This window comes from Biomphalaria glabrata, chromosome 6 (assembly GCF_947242115.1).
Source record: "Biomphalaria glabrata chromosome 6, xgBioGlab47.1, whole genome shotgun sequence".
Classification (NCBI taxonomy): domain Eukaryota; kingdom Metazoa; phylum Mollusca; class Gastropoda; family Planorbidae; genus Biomphalaria; species Biomphalaria glabrata.
Window position 1 is genome coordinate 42,661,590 of NC_074716.1, and position 20,622 is coordinate 42,682,211.

General features: G+C 38.2%; 1 protein-coding gene across 7 annotated transcripts in view; it reads left to right on the top strand.

The window, feature by feature from the left end:
• LOC106061977 (neuron navigator 3-like) overlaps positions 1 to 20,622 on the top strand; it is a 474,243-nt gene that overhangs the window by 198,167 nt on the left and 255,454 nt on the right. For all 7 annotated transcript variants that reach the window (XM_056032697.1, XM_056032701.1, XM_056032698.1 and 4 more), the window contains exon 4: positions 15,991 to 16,063. In XM_056032697.1, the coding sequence (XP_055888672.1) occupies positions 15,991 to 16,063 (73 nt within the window). The remainder of the gene's footprint in view (positions 1 to 15,990; positions 16,064 to 20,622) is intronic.

Below are 20,622 nucleotides of genomic sequence, written 5' to 3' on the forward strand. Positions count from 1 at the left end.
TGATAGAAACAGTTTATCTTAGTAGAAATTATACAAGAAAATGTTTAGCCTGTAAAATTGTAATTTCACCATGAGATGAACACAAATTTTAGTTGGAATGTACCTTTTACTTCAAAAACTACAAAAATGCATACATCGAAAAAATGTCAACAGACATTTAGGCTGTCTGATATTTTTGTGACATCGCTGGCCTAAATATCTGTGACATTAATGACTGCTATCTCTTTGAAGTCACTGACTGATGTCTCTTCGACGTCACTGAATTCTATATCTCTGTAGTTAATGACAGCTATCTCTGTGGCATACACTGCTATCTCTGTGGCATACACTGCTATCTCTGTGGCATACACTGCTATCTCTGTGGCATACACTGCTATCTCTGTGGCATACACTGCTATCTCTGTGGCATACACTGCTATCTCTTAGTAAATGACTGCTACTTCCATGATTTTACCGACTGCTATCTCCGTGACATCACTGACGACTTTCACTTGGACGTCTTTTTGACGTCATGAACTGCTATCTCTTTCACCTTCCTGACCGTTATTTCTGTGACGTCACTGATTGTTATCTGTGCGACATCACTGCCAATACTTACGTTGATGAGCGCATTCTCTTGACGCTTCAGTATTGAATCAAAGAAAATGCACATATTGGGCTGCAATTCCTGCCTAACGTCACATTGAAGTTCGTACTTCAATGGTATTTCAAGCATTTACTGCGTCCTCAAAACAAACCACTTAATCACTTCAATGGATTTATGTGAAGGTATTCCTGTGCAGTGAAGTACGCTAAGACATGTACTAGTTGGTTTCAAATGGACTCATAAATAATACTGACAATAATAATTTGATTTAAGAAACATAATGTAGGCTCAATGAGTTATGATAACCTAAAAGATAAGAAAAATAGAAAGTTTAAAACAAACTAATCTAAAAAAGTTTTGAACAGATAGGTCTTAATGTTCTTCTTGAAAGCAGTGAAGCATGGTGTCTGTCTGAGATCATCGGGAAGCGAGGTCCTCAAAACGTTGGGTCCGTGCACTAAAACAAGTAAAACTAAAAATCACAAAGCTTAAATTATGTGTAATTGTATCAACTGGACCAGTTGGGGGGGGGGGGGATTGGGAGAAGGTTTCCCAGCTGACTTTTCAAGAACAATTTTTTAAAAAAGTTGCTCGACTTAATTCAAATTTTAGGACTCAATTCTCTTGACACGCTATCCACTAAGCTAGACAGGTGCTTATGAAACTAGAAGGATTATAGCTACTTATAGTAAGTTTCAATTTTTTGTCAACGACCAAATTTTCAATAGCATGACATGCGATGTGCTATTTTCTTAAATAAAAACAAACTTAATTAATTACGACTAATTGATAAATAACTGGTCAACACGTTTTGAATAATTGTGCACAATTTAAACTTTATCCGATAGAATTGATATAATCTTTGTAAAAAGCCAGCACACCTTAACTTTGGAGAGTAAACGAGGCACAAACTAGAAGCGTTGATTCCTTGGAGCGAACGGCTCTCTGGGGGACTTATGGAGCGATCAGTTCACTAAGGGACGAGGGCATTTCTTTGATGTCACCATGATCTCTGTGTTTGAGTGAGATGCATTAAATCCCTAACAATCTGAGAAAATGCCTTAATTTCTTAAAAATTAGTTACTTTGTGGGTGTACGTGTGCGTGTTAAAAAAAAAATCAAAACGAGCGTGGAAAAGGTTATTGGAGGAAAATTTCGTAAGTACAAAGATTCTCAAATCACTTGTCAAAACCTTGAATGTAGATTTGTATTCTATTCTGCCTATCATGTGATCACCTAGGCGTACAGAAATAGACAGCGTAATTATTTCAAGATTTATCTTCCTTGCTACAATAACAATCTCTCCTAAAGAAAGAAATCTCTGCTTTTTTCCATTGTGTTTTTATTAGGATCAGGACATTCTCTACGTTGGAGAACCTCTTCTGTAAATTGTTTAGATTCGCCGACTCCTTGATTGACAGTGCCTGCGTCGGCCATTATTGACCACTTCCGGCTTAGAGTTTCATACAACCTTGTCGTCTTGTTGCCTCCCCTTTTTTTTTATTTTTCTTGAACGTTTTCAAAACATTGAGTCATGAATCAGGCCCTCGATAGGGCGCAGATCAGGGGAACGTTTTAGTCTTGTGGCGTTGAGTGGAGAGATGGGTGGGGGATGGGGGAAGGAGACTGTAGGGAGTGAGTGACTCACTAAGTTAAATTTCGTGTTTTAAAATGTTTGAAGCGTACAAGTGACTGAGTGACCATGCTCCTGCCGACAGATGTTTCCAGTCGTTGTTGAGAAGGAGTGGGCAATAGAAGCACTGGAAAAAAAAAGGCAACACTTTAATAAGCATTTAGAAAGTCAGCTGCATTGGCAAACATTTTGAATGTATGAACGTGAGGAGAGAGAAAGAGAGAGTGAGAGAAAGCGAGAGAGGGAGTGAGAGATAGGTATGGGGACAGGGGAAGGGCTATAGAAGGAGAGGAAAGAATGAGTAAGACTTATAGACTAGTCAGGAGGGATAGAGAGATGGAGAGAGAGAGGTGAAAGAGACATACGGAGATAAAACGGAGGGGGGGGGACTAGGGATAGAGAGAGAGAGGAGGAGACAGTTGGAGAAAGAGGGTGGAGAATGAGAGACGAGAATAGAGTAAGACAGATGAGGAAATGGAAGAAACAGAGAGAGAGAGTGATAGATACAGAAAATGGGAGAGAGAGAGACATTTAACTGTGCCTGGAGGATAAGATTTTTTAAAAATATGAAGATAGTGAAGAAAAATAACGGATGAAATGAGGTGGAGGGACTCATGCATGGAAAGAGAGAGAGAGAGAAAGAAAAAGAGAGACGGACTATACATTAAATAGCAATTAGACACGCGCACTTACAAGATGCATTGCAGCTATTTCTTAATGGTCGGCGATCAATTAAAGTCGTCGGGTCCATTCGTTAGATTTAAAGTCTAATGTCGGACCGGCGAAGTGCACAGGTGAAGAAAAAGTGAAAGAAGAAAAAAACAGAAGGGGGAAACGAGCTGAATTCGAACTCCTGGCTCTTGCCTCCTCAGACCGACTTGCTAACCACTGTGCTAGTGAGGAACTTATGACTAGAGAAGATCGTATACTTATTTTTTTTTCGGGCCGACGTGCTAACCACTTTGCTAGTGAGGGGCTTATGACTAAAGAAGATGTATAATTATATATTCTTTATTTCAATCTAGAGCGGCGACCTATGAAGGGTACTAATTCAGCTGATACCAACACTTCAGTCAAGTACTATTTATTTCGCCAAGCAGAACAATTAGTTACCAATAGAAAATTAACAAATTGGTTGATTTTTTTAAAATTTATTCTTGTGTTGTCAGGTAAAAGAAATAATTATGAAAAATTTCAGCTTGATCCGAGATTGGGTGTGGGAGAAATAACGTGCACAAACTTTTTACCAGACAGACAGAGAGACAGAGTGAGTTGATATAAGATTTGTAAATTGGTTAACATTATGGATGAATAAGATAAGTGTTCGTGGACAAATCTATAGAAGCTCTTTGAGAAAAACAAAAGAACAAAGAGAGAGGCAGACAGAGAGAGAGACTGAGAGCAAGAGAGGCAGAGAGAGACAGGGGCAGAGAGAGAGAGAGAGACAGAAAGACGGTCAGAGAGACAGACAGAGAGAGACAAAAAAGTAAATAGTTAAACAGAGAGAGAGAGAGAGAGATAAAGTATTGAGAAATGTAATAGAGAAAGCAGGAGAATAAAAGACTGGAGAAAGAGAAATCCCATTAAAAACATTGATGAGTACACAGAGAATGAGAGAGAGAAATAGATGGAGTAAAAATACAAGGCAGAGACATGTCGAATATGCTTTTTAGCTAATGATTATTGAGCAATGAAGATAATATTGTTACAAATGAACAGTGATAGGTAGAGGTCAACGTATGACCCCGGCGAGATGACACAGCAGCGAGTGTTCTCTGAAATCTACATGTACAAACAAAGACAGGATGTGACGTGTCCTCACGTGTTGTTCCAGGGGACGAACAGATCTAAGTAGGGGGACAGTTACTAATGAATAGTGACAGATAGAGGTCACAACTTGTGACCCCGGCAAGATGACACTGCAGCCGATGTTTTCTGAAATCTACATGTATAAACAAAGACAGGATGTGACGTTTCCTCACGTGTTATTCCAGAGGATACTAGCCGTGTTTGTGCAACTTTGGACAAGCGATTAGGGACTCTATATAAGCCAGAGAGTTAATGTGAAAGTCAGTCGTATGGAGTCGTGAGTGAGTCGTGACAGTCGATACAGACAATGTAAGACGTGTGCGGCTCTGTGGAAGAGAAATGTGTACGACTCGATGCAAGTTAACTAGGGTAGAGTTAACTGGAGTGGACTACTGTCGTTAAAGTCTATACAGCGAACTACAGTGGACTTGAGCCGTTACAGTCGATACAGTCGATGTAAGACGTGTGCGGCTCTGATTCGGTAGACTTGAGTACGACTTGGTTCAGCTTTGGGAGACCTGGAGCGACACTGGGAAGTGTGTCGTTGGTCTGTTCTGTGGAATACGGCTCGATGCAAGTTGAGAAGAGAGGAATTGCAACGAAGTGAAGAGATGCAGTGCAACGAAGTATAACTAACTGTAAACTGACAGATATTGTACAGTCTTCTTCGCTACATGTTACAGTAATGTTAGAGTTAATAGTCATTAAAGTTATATGAAACTGAAAGTTTAGTCGTCAAGTTCTTTGCAGTGTTTTTATTTGTGTGCCTACTAATACACATAGCCAGAAGATTCAGAAATACGTAACAATATAGTCGAATTAACTAATATGTTCTAAGGAAATAAATGGCCTGATGGAAAGAGAGAGAGACAGAGAGAGATATGGGGAGAGGAAGAGAGAGAGAAAGAGGTATGGAGGGAGGCAGGGCCGGACTTAGGCCACTGCAACCTATGCGGCCGCAGTGGGCACCGCACTTTCATAGGCCCCGCGCGAATTCTAGGTGTAAATTATAAAATTAAACAATTTTAACTTATTGTTAAAGGGTTCCTGAAATTGTAAAATATACAAAAATCTCCTGAAACTATTAAAATCTTCTGAAAACTGATGCAAATCTCCATAAAAACAGACAAAACAACGCCAATCCTACTCGCGATTAAAAAAAAAAACGGCATATTCAGCTTTCATTTAATAAAAAATATATTAATAAGGCGAATTGTAACCACAACAAGAAGTTCAAATACTTAATTGACTTTAATAGTCTCTGGCATCTATCTCGACATCTTCAAAAAAAAAGCGATATTTCGCTATTCGATAGTAAATCTAAAAGGCAGAATGTTTATCGGCTTTTTATAGAAAATCTACTATCTACTGTAGATGTCTCATAAAGTTAATTTGACAGTGATTTTGTACTTAGTAAAGAATAAATAAAATGTAAAGACGAATTTATTTTCTAATACAAAATCTTATTTTTCACTTATTATCCTTATCACAACCCAGACTAGGCCTCACGCAATCCGTTTCGCATAGGGCTCCGCAAGCTGTAGGACCGGCCCTCGGGGGAGGGAGGAGAGGAAGAGAGAGAGAGAGAGAAAGAGATATGGGGGGAGGGAGGAGAGGAAGAGAGAGAGAGAGAGAGAAAGAGATATGGGGGGAGGGAGGAGAGGAAGAGAAAGAGAGAGAGAAAGAGATATGGGGGGAGGGAGGAGAGGAAGAGAAAGAGAGAGAGAAAGAGATATGGGGGAGGGAGGAGAGGAAGAGAGAGAAAGAGATATGGGGGGAGGGAGGAGAGGAAGAGAGAGAGAGAGAGAAAGAGAAATGGGGGGAGGGAGGAGAGGAAGAGAGAGAGAGAGAGAAAGAGATATGGGGGGAGGGAGGAGAGGAAGAGAGAGAGAGAGAGAAAGAGATATGGGGGGAGGGAGGAGAGGAAGAGAGAGAGAGAAAGAGAAAGAGAAATGGGGGGAGGGAGGAGAGGAAGAGAGAGAGAGAGAGAAAGAGATATGGGGGGAGGGAGGAGAGGAAGAGAGAGAGAGAGAGAAAGAGATATGGGGGGAGGGAGGAGAGGAAGAGAGAGAGAGAGAGAAAGAGATATGGGGGAGGGAGGAGAGGAAGAGAGAGAGAGAAAGAGATATGGGGGGAGGGAGGAGAGGAAGAGAGAAAGAGAGAGAAAGAGATATGGGGGGAGGGAGGAGAGGAAGAGAGAGAGAGAGAGAAAGAGATATGGGGGGAGGGAGGAAGAGAGAGAGAGAGAGAGAAAGAGAAATGGGGGGAGGGAGGAGAGGAAGAGAGGGAGAGAACGAGATATGATGGAGGGAGGAGAGGAAGAGAGAGAGAGAGAAATAGATATGGGGGGAGGGAGGAGAGGAAGAGAGAGAGAGAGATATGGGGGAGGGAGGAGAGGAAGAGAGAGAGAGAGAAAGAGATATGGGGGGAGGGAGGAGAGGAAGAGAGAGAGAGAGAGAAAGAGATATGGGGGAGGGAGGAGAGGAAGAGAGAGAGAGAGAGAAAGAGATATGGGGGGAGGGAGGAGAGGAAGAGAGAGAGAGAGAAAGAGAAATGGGGGGAGGGAGGAGAGGAAGAGAGAGAGAGAGATATGGGGGAGGGAGGAGAGGAAGAGAGAGAGAGAGAGAGAAAGAGATATGGGGAGAGAAAGAGAGAGAGAAAGAGATATGGTGGGATGGGGAGCAAGAAACAGATAAGTTGAGACACACAGAGAAAGAAAGAGTACATATATAGGAGTTCAAGAAATCAAAGTGTCTGGACAGAAGACAGCCAAGAAGAGAGTAGCTGCAGACTCTCCCCCACTCCCTCTTATACCTCCCGAGCAGACAGGAGGAGCCCACTGTCCAGGGTAATGAGGCGTGTACAGTCTGAAACAAGTGGACGTCTGACGGACAGCGTTCCTAAAGCATTAATTAATTCCCCCGCCCCTCTCTTTTCAGTCCATCACGATGCCTGGAGATCTAAACACAGTAACAAGAGTTCTGGGGAAAGTCATCACAGCCTGAGCTTTCAGCGGGCACTCCTCCTTCTCCTCCCCCCACCCTTCCCCCCAACTAGCTGTCTTGAGATTTAACCGAAAACAATTTTGAAAGAAATGCTTCAAGGGTCGACGTCATTGAAAGGGATCATAAAGCGCAAGGACTTATGGAGGAGTTTTTACTTGACGGTACTAAAAGTACTTTCTTAGTGTTTTCACATTAACTACTCACCGACTCTCAGAATGATTGGCGGCAACATATAAAAGTAACAGTAACAATAAATCTCTATCTTGGAGACGTCAGAGATTTCGAAACACGTTTTATAATAATAATAATAATAATAATAATAATAATAATAATAATAATAATAATAATAATGTTACGGCACGATTAGGAATTAATTATTTGTTTCGGAAATACGAAGTTTTGACTTTGAGACAATGACGTGACTGTCACGTGACTAGTAAAAACAAGACTAGGTTTTAGTCAGAGCGAAATATCAGACGACTTAAACGGACTACTTCCAGGACGCCTTAGAGATGGGAAGCTTGATATGAACGTAGAGAGTTAGCTGACATTCGACTGTTCCCTTCATAGCTATTCAACTTGTTCAGTATCAGCGTCGACTAACTTATATTGATTGTTCGGCCTTTCGTTGAGTGTTACCTCCGTTACCCTAACCCTCCCTCCATTTGTTTTATCTGCATTAGACACCACGAAAGCGCCTAATAATAATAATAATAATATAAGAAAAACTGAAATGGAAAAACAAAAGAAAATATGGGAACCTAAGCTTGGCGATAAGGCGGTTATGGAAGTTATCTAAAATAACAATATACCCCATTGTTATATCAACCGAGGGAATAATGACAACTGAATTCACAGAATGTACATACATTCACTCTTTACAAATCTTATATCAACTCCTTCTGTCTGTCTATCTGTCTGTCGGTCTGGTAAAATGTTTGAACACGTTTGTTCTCCCAGTTCCCAATCTTGATCAAGTTGAGACTTTGCACAAATAATCATTAAACCTGACAGGTCACGAAGCATTCAGACAAAAAAAAATAGCCAATTAATTTTTTAATTATTGGTGATTATTTGTTTGATATCGAAATAAGGGGAATAAATGCTATTTAATGAGAGATGTGGATGTTTATATCGATTTAATCCCCTTATTACGTCTTGAAACATTTTTTTCTCCCACTTCCTATTCTCAAATGAAGTTGAAATTTTGGCATAATTAGTCGTAGTCGATGACAATACACGAATCAATCCAACAATTAAACAATTAGATAATCAATTAGTACTAATGAATTAGCTTTGTTTTATATGGCAGAAAGGGAGCTAAATCATGCCATTTTCAGGTAAATGGCAGTACTTGGCTGTTGTTTCATTTAGATAAGCTTTGTTTTTAGAAAAATAACCTTTTTTTTTTCTTTTGCTTGTTTAGAATCTTCTCTTAGAAGGATTTGAAACTTCCTGTTTACACTTCTCTTGAGACTAAGACGACCATGAACTTTTCCAGTACTAATAGGAATAAAGAAAATAGCTGATCAATGTATACTTATTTTAAACAGAAGTGGATCTTAGTGTAGTTGTTCGTCTGGCAGCGTTTAAGATTTAGAAATTAAAAAAACCCATTAAAACCGTTGCCACTTTCCCATTTAGATGTAACAAGGGAAAGGATTTAACGATTCGGGTTCCCAGCAAACATCTAGCAAAGTATTTCAAATGTTCTTAGATCAAGTTTCTATCTAGACAGATTTATCGATTACTTCATGACGCAATTGGTCTCGAGATATGAAAAAAACAAACATTTGAACTACAAACATTTTATAAATATGATATCCTTGATAATGCTTTATCTTTTTTTTAAGCATTTTTTTTAAAGATCGGATCTCATTGACCTTGACACTTTCATTCTATTTCTAGACCAGGACGGCTCGGTTAGTTCCTCCTGCCATTCTTCTCATCGCATGGGATCAGAATCTTGCCGCCGCGTTAGCGTCTGGATTTATTCCAGGAGAGTAACGCTTGTTATAAATAGCGATATGTCAATCCCGGGTCTGCATATCATAATAAACACAGCATTGGTTTGAAGAAGCAGGGCCGGCTTATTTCCTTCCGAAGCCCAAGTTTCTCGTCCATTTTTTAATAGTCGAGGAGTGGATGTAGCTGTAATGGTTTCAATGAAATGATTATATGATCAGCGAATTGTTGACACAGATTGATACCCCCCGAGATAGTGGAATAAAAATCTCATAGGTCTAGAAAACGCTATTTTAGATAACCTTTTGTAGAAGGCATTGTTTGCAAGGTTTGAGATCAAGGAAATTGTGAAATGTTGCTTAAAACGTTAACTTTTAAAAGGAATGACTTTAATTTTGTGGAGAATTTCGTAAATTGAGACAAGTCTATAAATAGCTAGCATTTTTTGGTGTATCCGGTTGTACAGAGTTCAGAAGTATTTATAAGCACAATATTTTAATGGAACCTTATGACAATTGTGTGTGCGCTTTTAAAAATTATGGAATAAAATGTGTAATCTCTTTCGCACATGAATTTCGATAACGGCTCTAACGATTTTCCTAAAAATTTGGTGTATACCGTTGGAAAAAGAATTACGAACAATTAGTTCAAACTGGTGGAAGCGTGGTGGCTGGGCGGTAAAGCGCTTGTTCCGGGCTCAAAACCTGCTAAAGACTGGGATTTTTAATTTCGGGATCTTCTGGCGCCTCTGAGTCTACTCAGAAGACCTTCACACTGGTAAAAATCTAGTTTGGCCGTTATAATTTTTCCAAATATTATCTCTCTGATAGTTCATTTGGTCTCAAAAATCTTTATCTTGTAACAGAAATACGACCAGCGGATACGCTTGCATAAAGGTCTTATTCATTGAAGAACTGAATAAAGAATGAGAAGTTCTCTGGAACATTTGGTGCACCATCTTCTAAGCCTGGACCTGTAGGCCTGTCATTAGCATTGTATATACTCTGCGTGGATTTATACATTCGTTAAAACAGGTTTTGTTTTCTAGGGAGGAGGAAATAGTAAGAAAAAGTAAAGTTCCTCTTTCAGACCTAGCGGTCTATAGGGCATATGATGTAAAGGTCATCTGTTTCTGTGGCCAACAGTTAACGAGGGTGCCATGTGGCCAGCACAACGACCAACCGCCTTTACTATTCCTCAATTAATGTCAGGTACCCATTAGAGCTGGGTGGACTCGCCCGAAGCCCGAAATTAATAAACCTAGTCTTCACCAGGATTCAATCCAGGATTTCCGGTTTGGAAGCAAAGCGCTTACCACTCAGCCACCGCACCGCAACAGCGTGAGGAGGAAATAGGACTTGATAATGTTCCTTTTTAAAAAAATCGGTCATTCATTAGTAAAAATGAGTAAAATACTTACGAAAAGTCTTCATCTTCTTAAGAGAGCATTTGTCTTGAAAGAAAAAAAAAAAATGTTATTTGTTTCGTATAATTCCAAATCTCTCTTAATCTTTTTATATTTTTTTTTCGTTTTCCTTAATCGATTCAACGCATCACTTCCACATTGCTTCGTATCGCTTTCTCTTCTTTATCTCTCTTTTTTTTTTTTTTTTTTGTATTTTATTTCTTAAAGGACATACACAAATCAAGGTGTCAACAAAGAACAGATTACTGTGATTAACTTTTATTGTGAAAACCCTCAATTACTTAGTTAAATACGCCCAGGAAGCCGAATCTATTGAAAACCTTATTTTGAGAATGGCTGTCGTTAGGGTATCGGGTGGCTACAACTCGGCCAGCTGTTTTCGTAACTACAAGTGAATTAGGAGGCTCAGAAGCTGAGTGGTTAAGCGTGTAGCTTCCAAACTAGAGATCCCGGGTTCGAATCCTGGTGAAGACTGGGATTTTTAATTTTGGGATCTTTAGGGCGCTTCTGAGTCCAACCAAGCTCTATGAGAATAGAAATGTAAAGGTGTTTTTCGTTGTGCTAGCCACCCGACACCCTCGTTAACTGTGGGCCTAAAAAACAGATGATCTGTCCTAAAGACCGCTTGGTCTGAAAGGGGAACTTTACTTTACACCTTAACTCCTCTTCCTCTTTTAACGACAATACATTTGTTTATTTTAACGACAATACATTTGTTTATTTTAACGACAATACATTTGTTTATTTTCACGACAATACATTTGTTTATTTTCACGACAATACATTCGTTTATTTTAACGACAATTCGTTTATTTCTGAAAGTAATTAACCCTCTTCGCCCATTCTTTAATGTCATAGTTTGAGTAAAAGAGAAAAACATTTCATGTTTGGAAGTCAACATTCCTGATTCTATAATTATCCTAACGCGAGCCATTCGTCGAGGCTCATTAAGAAAAAACAAACGTGTCTCCTGTCTTCCTGGTCAGGTCCATTGAACCGGTGTGACGTCAGTGCGGCTTTTAATCAGTTCGACTATTAATACCTCAAGACAAGCAAATCTTTTTTTTTTCTTCATTGCTTTAAACGACAGATTTAAAAAAAAAAGAAATTAATGTGAATATTACAGAACTAATAATATTCTTTCTGGATAGAGGATTAAAAATATGAATATTTTTTCCACCGGCTACGTCCAGTATTTCGATATAATTTTGGTTTTAGAAAAGTTAATTTAAGTATTGGAAATACTTAAATACAAATAGATAACTATACAATCCTCTGTATTCATAAGCTCTTCACTAGCAGAGTGGTTAGAGTGTCGGCTTGAGCTATGAGTTCGAATTCAGGTCGTTACCACTTTTTTTTTTTTTAATTTTTATAAATGCTTTTAAAAAGTTATTATGTTAACATTCACCAAGATATCCATTTATTTCATCTCCCCCTCCCTCTTCAATGTTCTCAACTAGTTCAGATAAGTGATAGAAGTCTAGATAAGTGATAGGAGTCTAGATAAGTGATAGGAGTCTAGATAAGTGATAGGAGTCTAGATAAGTTATAGGAGTCTAGATAAGTGATAGGAGTCTAGATAAGTGATAGGAGTCTAGATAAGTGATAGGAGTCTAGATAAGTGATAGGAGTCTAGATAAGTTATAGGAGTCTAGATAAGTGATAGAAGTCAAGATAAGTGATAGGAGTCTAGATAAGTGATAGGATTCTAGATAAGTGATAGGAGTCTAGATAAGTGATAGGAGTCTACATAAGTTATAGGAGTCTAGATAAGTGATAGAAGTCAAGATAAGTGATAGGAGTCTAGATAAGTGATAGGAGTCTAGATAAGTGATAGGAGTCTAGATAAGTTATAGGAGTCTAGATAAGTGATAGAAGTCAAGATAAGTGATAGGAGTCTAGATAAGTTATAGGATTCTAGATAAGTGATAGGAGTCTAGATAAGTGATAGGAGTCTAGATAAGTGATAGGAGTCTAGATAAGTGATAGGAGTCTAGATAAGTTGTAGGAGTCTAGATAAGTTATAGGAGTCTAGATAAGTGATAGGAGTCTAGATAAGTTATAGGATTCTAGATAAGTGATAGGAGTCTAGATAAGTTATAGGAGTCTAGATAAGTTATAGGATTCTAGATAAGTGATAGGAGTCTAGATAAGTTATAGGATTCTAGATAAGTGATAGGAGTCTAGATAAGTTATAGGAGTCTAGAGAAGTGATAGGAGTCAAGATAAGTGATAGGATTATAGATAAGTTATAGGAGTCTAGATAAGTTATAGGAGTCTAGATAAGTGATAGGAGTCTAGATAAGTGATAGGAGTCTAGATAAGTTGTAGGAGTCTAGATAAGTTATAGGAGTCTAGATAAGTGATAGGAGTCTAGAGAAGTGATAGGATTCTAGATAAGTTATAGGAGTCTAGATAAGTTATAGGAGTCTAGATAAGTTATAGGAGTCTAGATAAGTGATAGGAGTCTAGATAAGTGATAGGAGTCTAGATAAGTGATAGGAGTCTAGATAAGTGATAGGAGTCTAGATAAGTGATAGGAGTCTAGATAAGTTATAGGAGTCTAGATAAGTGATAGGAGTCTAGATAAGTTATAGGAGTCTAGATAAGTGATAGGAGTCTAGATAAGTTATAGGAGTCTAGATAAGTGATAGGAGTCTAGATAAGTGATAGGAGTCTAGATAAGTGATAGGAGTCTAGATAAGTGATAGGAGTCTAGAGAAGTTATAGGAGTCTAGATAAGTTATAGGAGTCTAGATAAGTTATAGGAGTCTAGATAAGTGATAGGAGTCTAGATAAGTTATAGGAGTCTAGATAAGTTATAGGAGTCTACATAAGTGATAGGAGTCTAGATAAGTTATAGGATTCTAGATAAGTGATAGGAGTCTAGAGAAGTTATAGGAGTCTAGATAAGTTATAGGAGTCTAGATAAGTTATAGGAGTCTAGATAAGTTATAGGAGTCTAGATAAGTGATAGGAGTCTAGATAAGTTATAGGAGTCTAGATAAGTTATAGGAGTCTAGATAAGTTATAGGAGTCTAGATAAGTGATAGGAGTCTAGATAAGTGATAGGAGTCTAGATAAGTGATAGGAGTCTAGATAAGTTATAGGAGTCTAGTTAAGTTATAGGAGTCTAGATAAGTTATAGGAGTCTAGATAAGTTATAGGAGTCTAGATAAGTTATAGAAGTCTAGATAAGTTATAGGAGTCTAGAGAAGTGATAGGATTCTAGAGAAGTGATAGGAGTCTAGATAAGTGATAGGAGTCTAGATAAGTTATAGGAGTCTAGATAAGTTATAGGAGTCTAGATAAGTTATAGGAGTCTAGATAAGTTATAGGAGTCTAGATAAGTTATAGGATTCTAGATAAGTGATAGGAGTCTAGATAAGTGATAGGAGTCTAGATAAGTGATAGGAGTCTAAGTGATAGGAGTCTAGATAAGTGATAGGAGTCTAGATAAGTGATAGGAGTCTAGATAAGTTATAGGAGTCTAGATAAGTGATAGGAGTCTAGATAAGTTATAGGAGTCTAGATAAGTGATAGGAGTCTAGATAAGTGATAGGAGTCTAGATGAGTGATAGGATTCTAGATAAGTTATAGGAGTCTAGATAAGTTATAGGATTCTAGATAAGTGATAGGAGTCTAGATAAGTTATAGGAGTCTAGATAAGTGATAGGAGTCTAGATAAGTGATAGGAGTCTAGATAAGTGATAGGAGTCTACATAAGTGATAGGAGTCTAGATAAGTGATAGGAGTCTAGATAAGTTATAGGAGTCTAGATAAGTGATAGGAGTCTAGATAAGTGATAGGAGTCTAGATAAGTGATAGGAGTCTAGATAAGTGATAGGATTCTAGATAAGTGATAGGAGTCTAGATAAGTTATAGGATTCTAGATAAGTGATAGGAGTCTAGATAAGTTATAGGATTCTAGATAAGTTATAGGAGTCTAGATAAGTTATAGGAGTCTAGATAAGTTATAGGAGTCTAGATAAGTGATAGGAGTCTAGATAAGTGATAGGAGTCTAGATAAGTTATAGGAGTCTAGATAAGTGATAGGAGTCTAGAGAAGTGATAGGATTCTAGATAAGTGATAGGAGTCTAGATAAGTGATAGGATTCTAGATAAGTTATAGGAGTCTAGATAAGTTATAGGATTCTAGATAAGTGATAGGAGTCTAGATAAGTGATAGGAGTCTAGATAAGTGATAGGAGTCTAGATAAGTGATAGGAGTCTACATAAGTGGTAGGAGTCTAGATAAGTGATAGGAGTCTAGATAAGTTATAGGAGTCTAGATAAGTGATAGGAGTCTAGATAAGTGATAGGAGTCTAGATAAGTGATAGGATTCTAGATAAGTGATAGGAGTCTAGATAAGTTATAGGATTCTAGATAAGTGATAGGAGTCTAGATAAGTTATAGGATTCTAGATAAGTTATAGGAGTCTAGATAAGTTATAGGAGTCTAGATAAGTGATAGGAGTCTAGATAAGTGATAGGAGTCTAGATAAGTTATAGGAGTCTAGATAAGTGATAGGAGTCTAGAGAAGTGATAGGATTCTAGATAAGTGATAGGAGTCTAGATAAGTTATAGGATTCTAGATAAGTGATAGGAGTCTAGATAAGTGATAGGAGTCTAGATAAGTGATAGGAGTCTAGATAAGTTATAGGATTCTAGATAAGTTATAGGATTCTAGATAAGTGATAGGAGTCTAGATAAGTGATAGGAGTCTAGATAAGTTATAGGATTCTAGATAAGTGATAGGAGTCTAGAGAAGTTATAGGATTCTAGATAAGTGATAGGAGTCTAGATAAGTTATAGGAGTCTAGATAAGTGATAGGAGTCTAGATAAGTTATAGGATTCTAGATAAGTGATAGGAGTCTAGATAAGTTATAGGATTCTAGATAAGTGATAGGAGTCTAGATAAGTTATAGGAGTCTAGAGAAGTGATAGGATTCTAGATAAGTTATAGGATTCTAGATAAGTGATAGGAGTCTAGATAAGTTATAGGAGTCTAGATAAGTTATAGGAGTCTAGATAAGTTATAGGAGTCTAGATAAGTTATAGGAGTCTAGATAAGTTATAGGAGTCTAGATAAGTGATAGGAGTCTAGATAAGTGATAGGAGTCTAGATAAGTGATAGGAGTCTAGAGAAGTGATAGGAGTCTAGAGAAGTGAATGGAAGAGAATGAGAGACAGACGAAAATAACAAAAAAAAAACACTCCCTAAAAGAATGGTAGGTGAACTAAACACATAAAAGAGAGAACAAGTGGGCAAAAAGAGAGAGAGAGAATATGAACCAGAAATAAAAGTTTTGCAGAAAACAAAATGACGCTATAAGAAAATGCAAGAAACACACGACAACACTAAGTCCACTGTTCTGTGTAACTTATCCAAACATCGACCGCGTGCTAGACTCCAGATAACACCCAGACCTATCAGGAATGTCCAGACATGCTGAAACAAGAGACCCCCCTCTTTACTTTATGCCACGCTAACAGCCTCATCTACACCCATTGGCATAATAGATGTACAATGTCTAATTATAGCTTCGTATTTGGAACAGGTTGAAAACATCAACACAAGTTTGACCTTCTTGGCCGGTCTAGGAGTCAGCGTAGAGGGAGTGAGCGCCAAAGGTATGTTCTTTTTTTAACCCTTTACACCTGCAACATATAAATCTGTTTCAAAGTTGTTGTTATTCCGCTTCAATATTCTCTATTGTTTAGCACCCTTGGCTAGTAAACAAACGTATAAGTTCTGTAAATAACTCTAAAAAAAAGTTTTTTACCAAAGCGTATATCAATTAACTCTATCTGTCTGGTAAAAAGTTTGTACACGTTATTTCTCCGATTCCCAATCTCGGATCAAGCTGAAACTTTGCACAATTATTTCTTTCACCTGACAACATAAGAATCAATTGAAACAACTAACAAATAAACATTAACATTTAAAAAGCGATCGCCCAGATACCCCGTTCTTTCTCCCCCTATCCCTTTCCAACTGGTCCAGACAAGTGATAGAATTATAGCGCATTGAAAAAGCTAAAAGCATCTAATTGCGCTAAACAAAAACAATTGGTAAAAAAAATATACCCCCTTTGGCTACGCTCATAGAATTTTGAGTGTGTAATTTGATTTTTTTTTAATTGAAGAGGTGGTTGTTAGCTTCAAACACCGCTAGTAGGGGGTTTAAACTCAAAACGCACTTAGGTTATGCTCATAGAACTTTCAGTGTCTAATTTGTTTTTTTATAATGAAGAGGTGGTTTTTAGCTGCAAACCCCGCTGGATGAGGTTTTAAACCCAAAACCCCTCTTGTCTGCACTCATAGAACCTAGTGACTGATGTATGGATAGTCTTATACTGAAGAGGGGGTTTTATTGTAAATTTCGGAGGGGGGTTTAAAATCAAAATCTTCCTTAGCTATGCTCTTGGAATTATGGGATTGTCGTTTGCATTATTTATTTGTTTGTTTGTTTTGTTTTATAGAAAAGGGGGATGTAACTGCGAAACCCCCTCCCCCTTGGCTGGGCTGGGGCAAGTGATGGTTTAATTTTTAATATCTCACATAAAATAAACAAAATCAAAGCAAAAATTCTGTCACAAAATTCCACCCCCCCCCTTTCCTGCTGGGGGGATTTCATTTACGAGGGGGGGGGGGTTGAACCCCTAGACCCCCCCCCCCCCGCTACACCCATGGGTCATAAGCAGGCTGGAAACCGTAAGCGTAGACTATGCCTATTTATCATCTCACAGAATCATCCGCCTCTAATGTTGTAGGCATTTTCATTGTTACAAAACGTGGTATCTTCCGAAGGTACTGTAGTATCGGCCGCTTGACTGAATTAAATACTATATTGTGATTTGTTCTGCATGCTAGCTTTTGCTTGTAAGATATTGTCTCCAGTCCTCTAATATTGATTTAGTCGCTTTTAATCAACCTAACTAATGAAAATTCAATAAAAGAAATGATCATTATGATTTCTGCTATCACGGTGCACCTCACTTTGAGAAACAAGGAGTTAAGAAGACGGCAGGGAAGCTAGTGCTCAAACAATGGCTTTGTGGCAAGCTCTCCGAATGGTTATGGGTTTAAATCCTATCCGCATTCCCCTGCTTTTCTACGTAAGGTTTGGGCTAGTAATTAATACATATCCAAACCTGAGAAGCTAACATGCATGTTATGTATTTATGTCCCTTTATTTATAGCGATGAAACAATTCAACTGAAGATCCTATCTTTATATGTAACTTAGCCTACTTTTGTAAATTTCGCATGTAATGTTAAAGAGTTTCAGTTTGAGTTTTGAGTTTAGGCACATCGGAACAATTTAGGCCATGTCGTGCCCGTAATCCTTTAAACAGAAACTGGGATATGAACGCATATCTTGTGTGCCATAGTGTGCCATTGTGTGCCATTGTGTGCCACTGTGTGCAATTGTGTGCCATTGTGTGCCATTGTGTGCAATTGTGTGCCATTGTGTGCCATTGTGTACCATTGTGTGCAATTGTGTGCAATTGTGTGCCATTGTGTGCAATTGTGTGCCATTGTGTGCAATTGTGTGCCATTGTACAAATGTTTGCTCTAATCAAGTACTGTTGATGTTTTTTTTGTAATGCACTATTATAAAACAAATTTCCTGACGGATAATAAAGATTATTATTATTATTATTATTATTATTATTATTATTAAATCCAATATCATGCATTATCGAAATATTACCAGATAAATTTTCACCAACTAAAAAACAAAAACAAAACATGGATTTAAAAGATAAAACAAAGTGTAAAGTGCGGTGCACTTCATATCCAAATATTTGCAAACAATAATTATTTATTATAATGGTAATGACAGTATTAATATAAATTATATTTATATTTTTTTTAATTCTATGGTGTAACGTTGCCTGACAAATAGTTAACAAGTTCTTCATTCCTACTGATATTTTATGCATAAGTCTTTTTTTTATAACAATAAGAAAAAAAAACTTAAGCTATTGATGTGCCTTCCAAAATACATATAAAATTCTGTATCTCCATGGCAACGCTTAGAGAAACCAGCCATCAAAATAAAAAAGACAAAAAGTGTAATGTAAAAATAATGAAGTCGTCCGACTGTCTCTTGAGACACAAAGTCCGTTGTCCGTAAATAAAATCCGACCGCACGTGTATGCGCAGAACAATCGTCGCTTGTGTCTGTTTAAATCCATCCAACCATCTTCTTTCATTAGGTCACTCTGTCTTTCAGTCAGATACGCTTACACAATCCTTTTCCACTTTTCAACCCTGTGGGGCTAATTTTTGTTTGTTTCCTTGTTTCCAAACTCTAAGGGCCCACAAGAGAGATAACTCAGTCAACGATCACCTACTCAAGGAAAAACAATTTTCGCTTTGAAGTAATTACCTCTCTTGGAGTTGCTTTCTTCCTTCAAAATCCATTTTCAAGCCAGTGATTCTCAAATGGCCTTATACATAAAATACATTCTAGGTCTACTAAGGAACCATTGCACCATACAATATTTTGGGAACTGCATTAGTTCTCTTTGGTTGAGGTCAAAGGTCAAATATTACAACAAACATAAAAGTAAAGTTCCCCTTTCCGACCTTGCAATCTGTACGGCAGATGATTTTAACATCATCTGTTTCTTGGCCAACATCTAACGAGCAGGGTGTCATGTGGCCATCACGACGACCAACCGCCTTTACTTTCCACTATTAAAGTCAGTTACCCATTAGAGTTGGGTGGACTCAGAGGCGCCCTAAAAATCCCGAAACTCAAAATCCTAGTCTTCACTGAGATTCGAACCCAGGACCCAAGGTTCGGAAGCCGTCAGTTGGTCATGGCTGACCTCATCCTTTGACGTTTCCTGTTGTGCTCTATACTGAGTAGCAGATTTGATCATAAGTAACAGACACACATTTTTTTACGTTCGCCTGGAGGTTTAAAGAGATCCCGCCCTCGAGAGGATCATTTTCCTCTTAGGCATTTCTGAGGATTTTTATTTCCCAAGTATTTATCAAATTTTCTGTGGTTTTGGTCAGCGTCCAGACATCGCTTGCAAACAAGACTACAGGTCTCAACACAATCGTCATTCCAACTGCTACATATGTATGTGAGACATGGAAGACATCTGTCAAAATTGAGAAAAGACTAAATGTGGCTCAACAAAAATGGCTGAGACGGATTTTTTGAGTCAGTTACACAGATCGGGTCTCAAACAAGGAAATCCTATGCCGAACTGGGAGTCGAACACTTAGTGAGGTTGTGACAGAGCGTCGCATGAGGTTTAAAGGGACATGTTCTACGTCAAAATGAATTGCGCACACCAAGAGTTGCGATAACATGGAAGCCAATACGAGGAAAGCGCAAACAGGGCGTCCTCGTATTACTTGGCGACACACCTTCATGGAGGACCTCAGAACAGTGGACACCGGGTGGGATGAGGCTTCAGACATTGCCAATGACAGATCTTTATGGAGACGGCTTGTCGTCTTCTGCGCCGAACGGCGCGGGAGAACCTAAGTCTAAGTCTAAGTAAGATGGTTTTGTAAATGGTTCTCTTTGTTTTCTTAGATATATGTTTGTTTTTAAGTATGTGGCTATGTATACACGTCGACTTATTTGTCTTCACATGAACAGCGCACTTGGAACGTTGAAAATCTGTTCTCTCAGGAGAAGGATTATGGGAAAGGAGGGGGGGGGTAGAGAAGTAGACAACGAATGGACATCTGGTCAGTTTTGTTGACATTTGTCCAAGCTCTGTATGAAACCTTAAAGCGACTCTGTATTTGTAGCTGTCTTCGCTATTATTGTAACATTTTCTTTCGGCGCGAGCCTCTTTGAACAATGACCTATTCCTTGCTTGTGTTTGCTTAAGTAAGAACTCAACTTGACCTCTCTCAAAGGTCATTGGTAATGTTTATTTTCCTGGTATATATGCACTCACATAGAAGCACGCTTGAAACGGGCAGGGCCGGATTTAGCTGTTAGAGATCTGGGGCTTCTTGTAAGACAATTCTTTCTTTCCTCTTTCTTCAAAACCATTTTTATTGACGTTCAGGTAAGCAGGAGTGTTTAAGCTATAGCTTTTTTTTTAGACTATAAGAACATCCAGCACTGGAAACTGGCACCCGTTGTAATCGTATATCTGCTTAAAGATACATTAACTAAGGGGTGCAGCAAGAATATGATGGCGA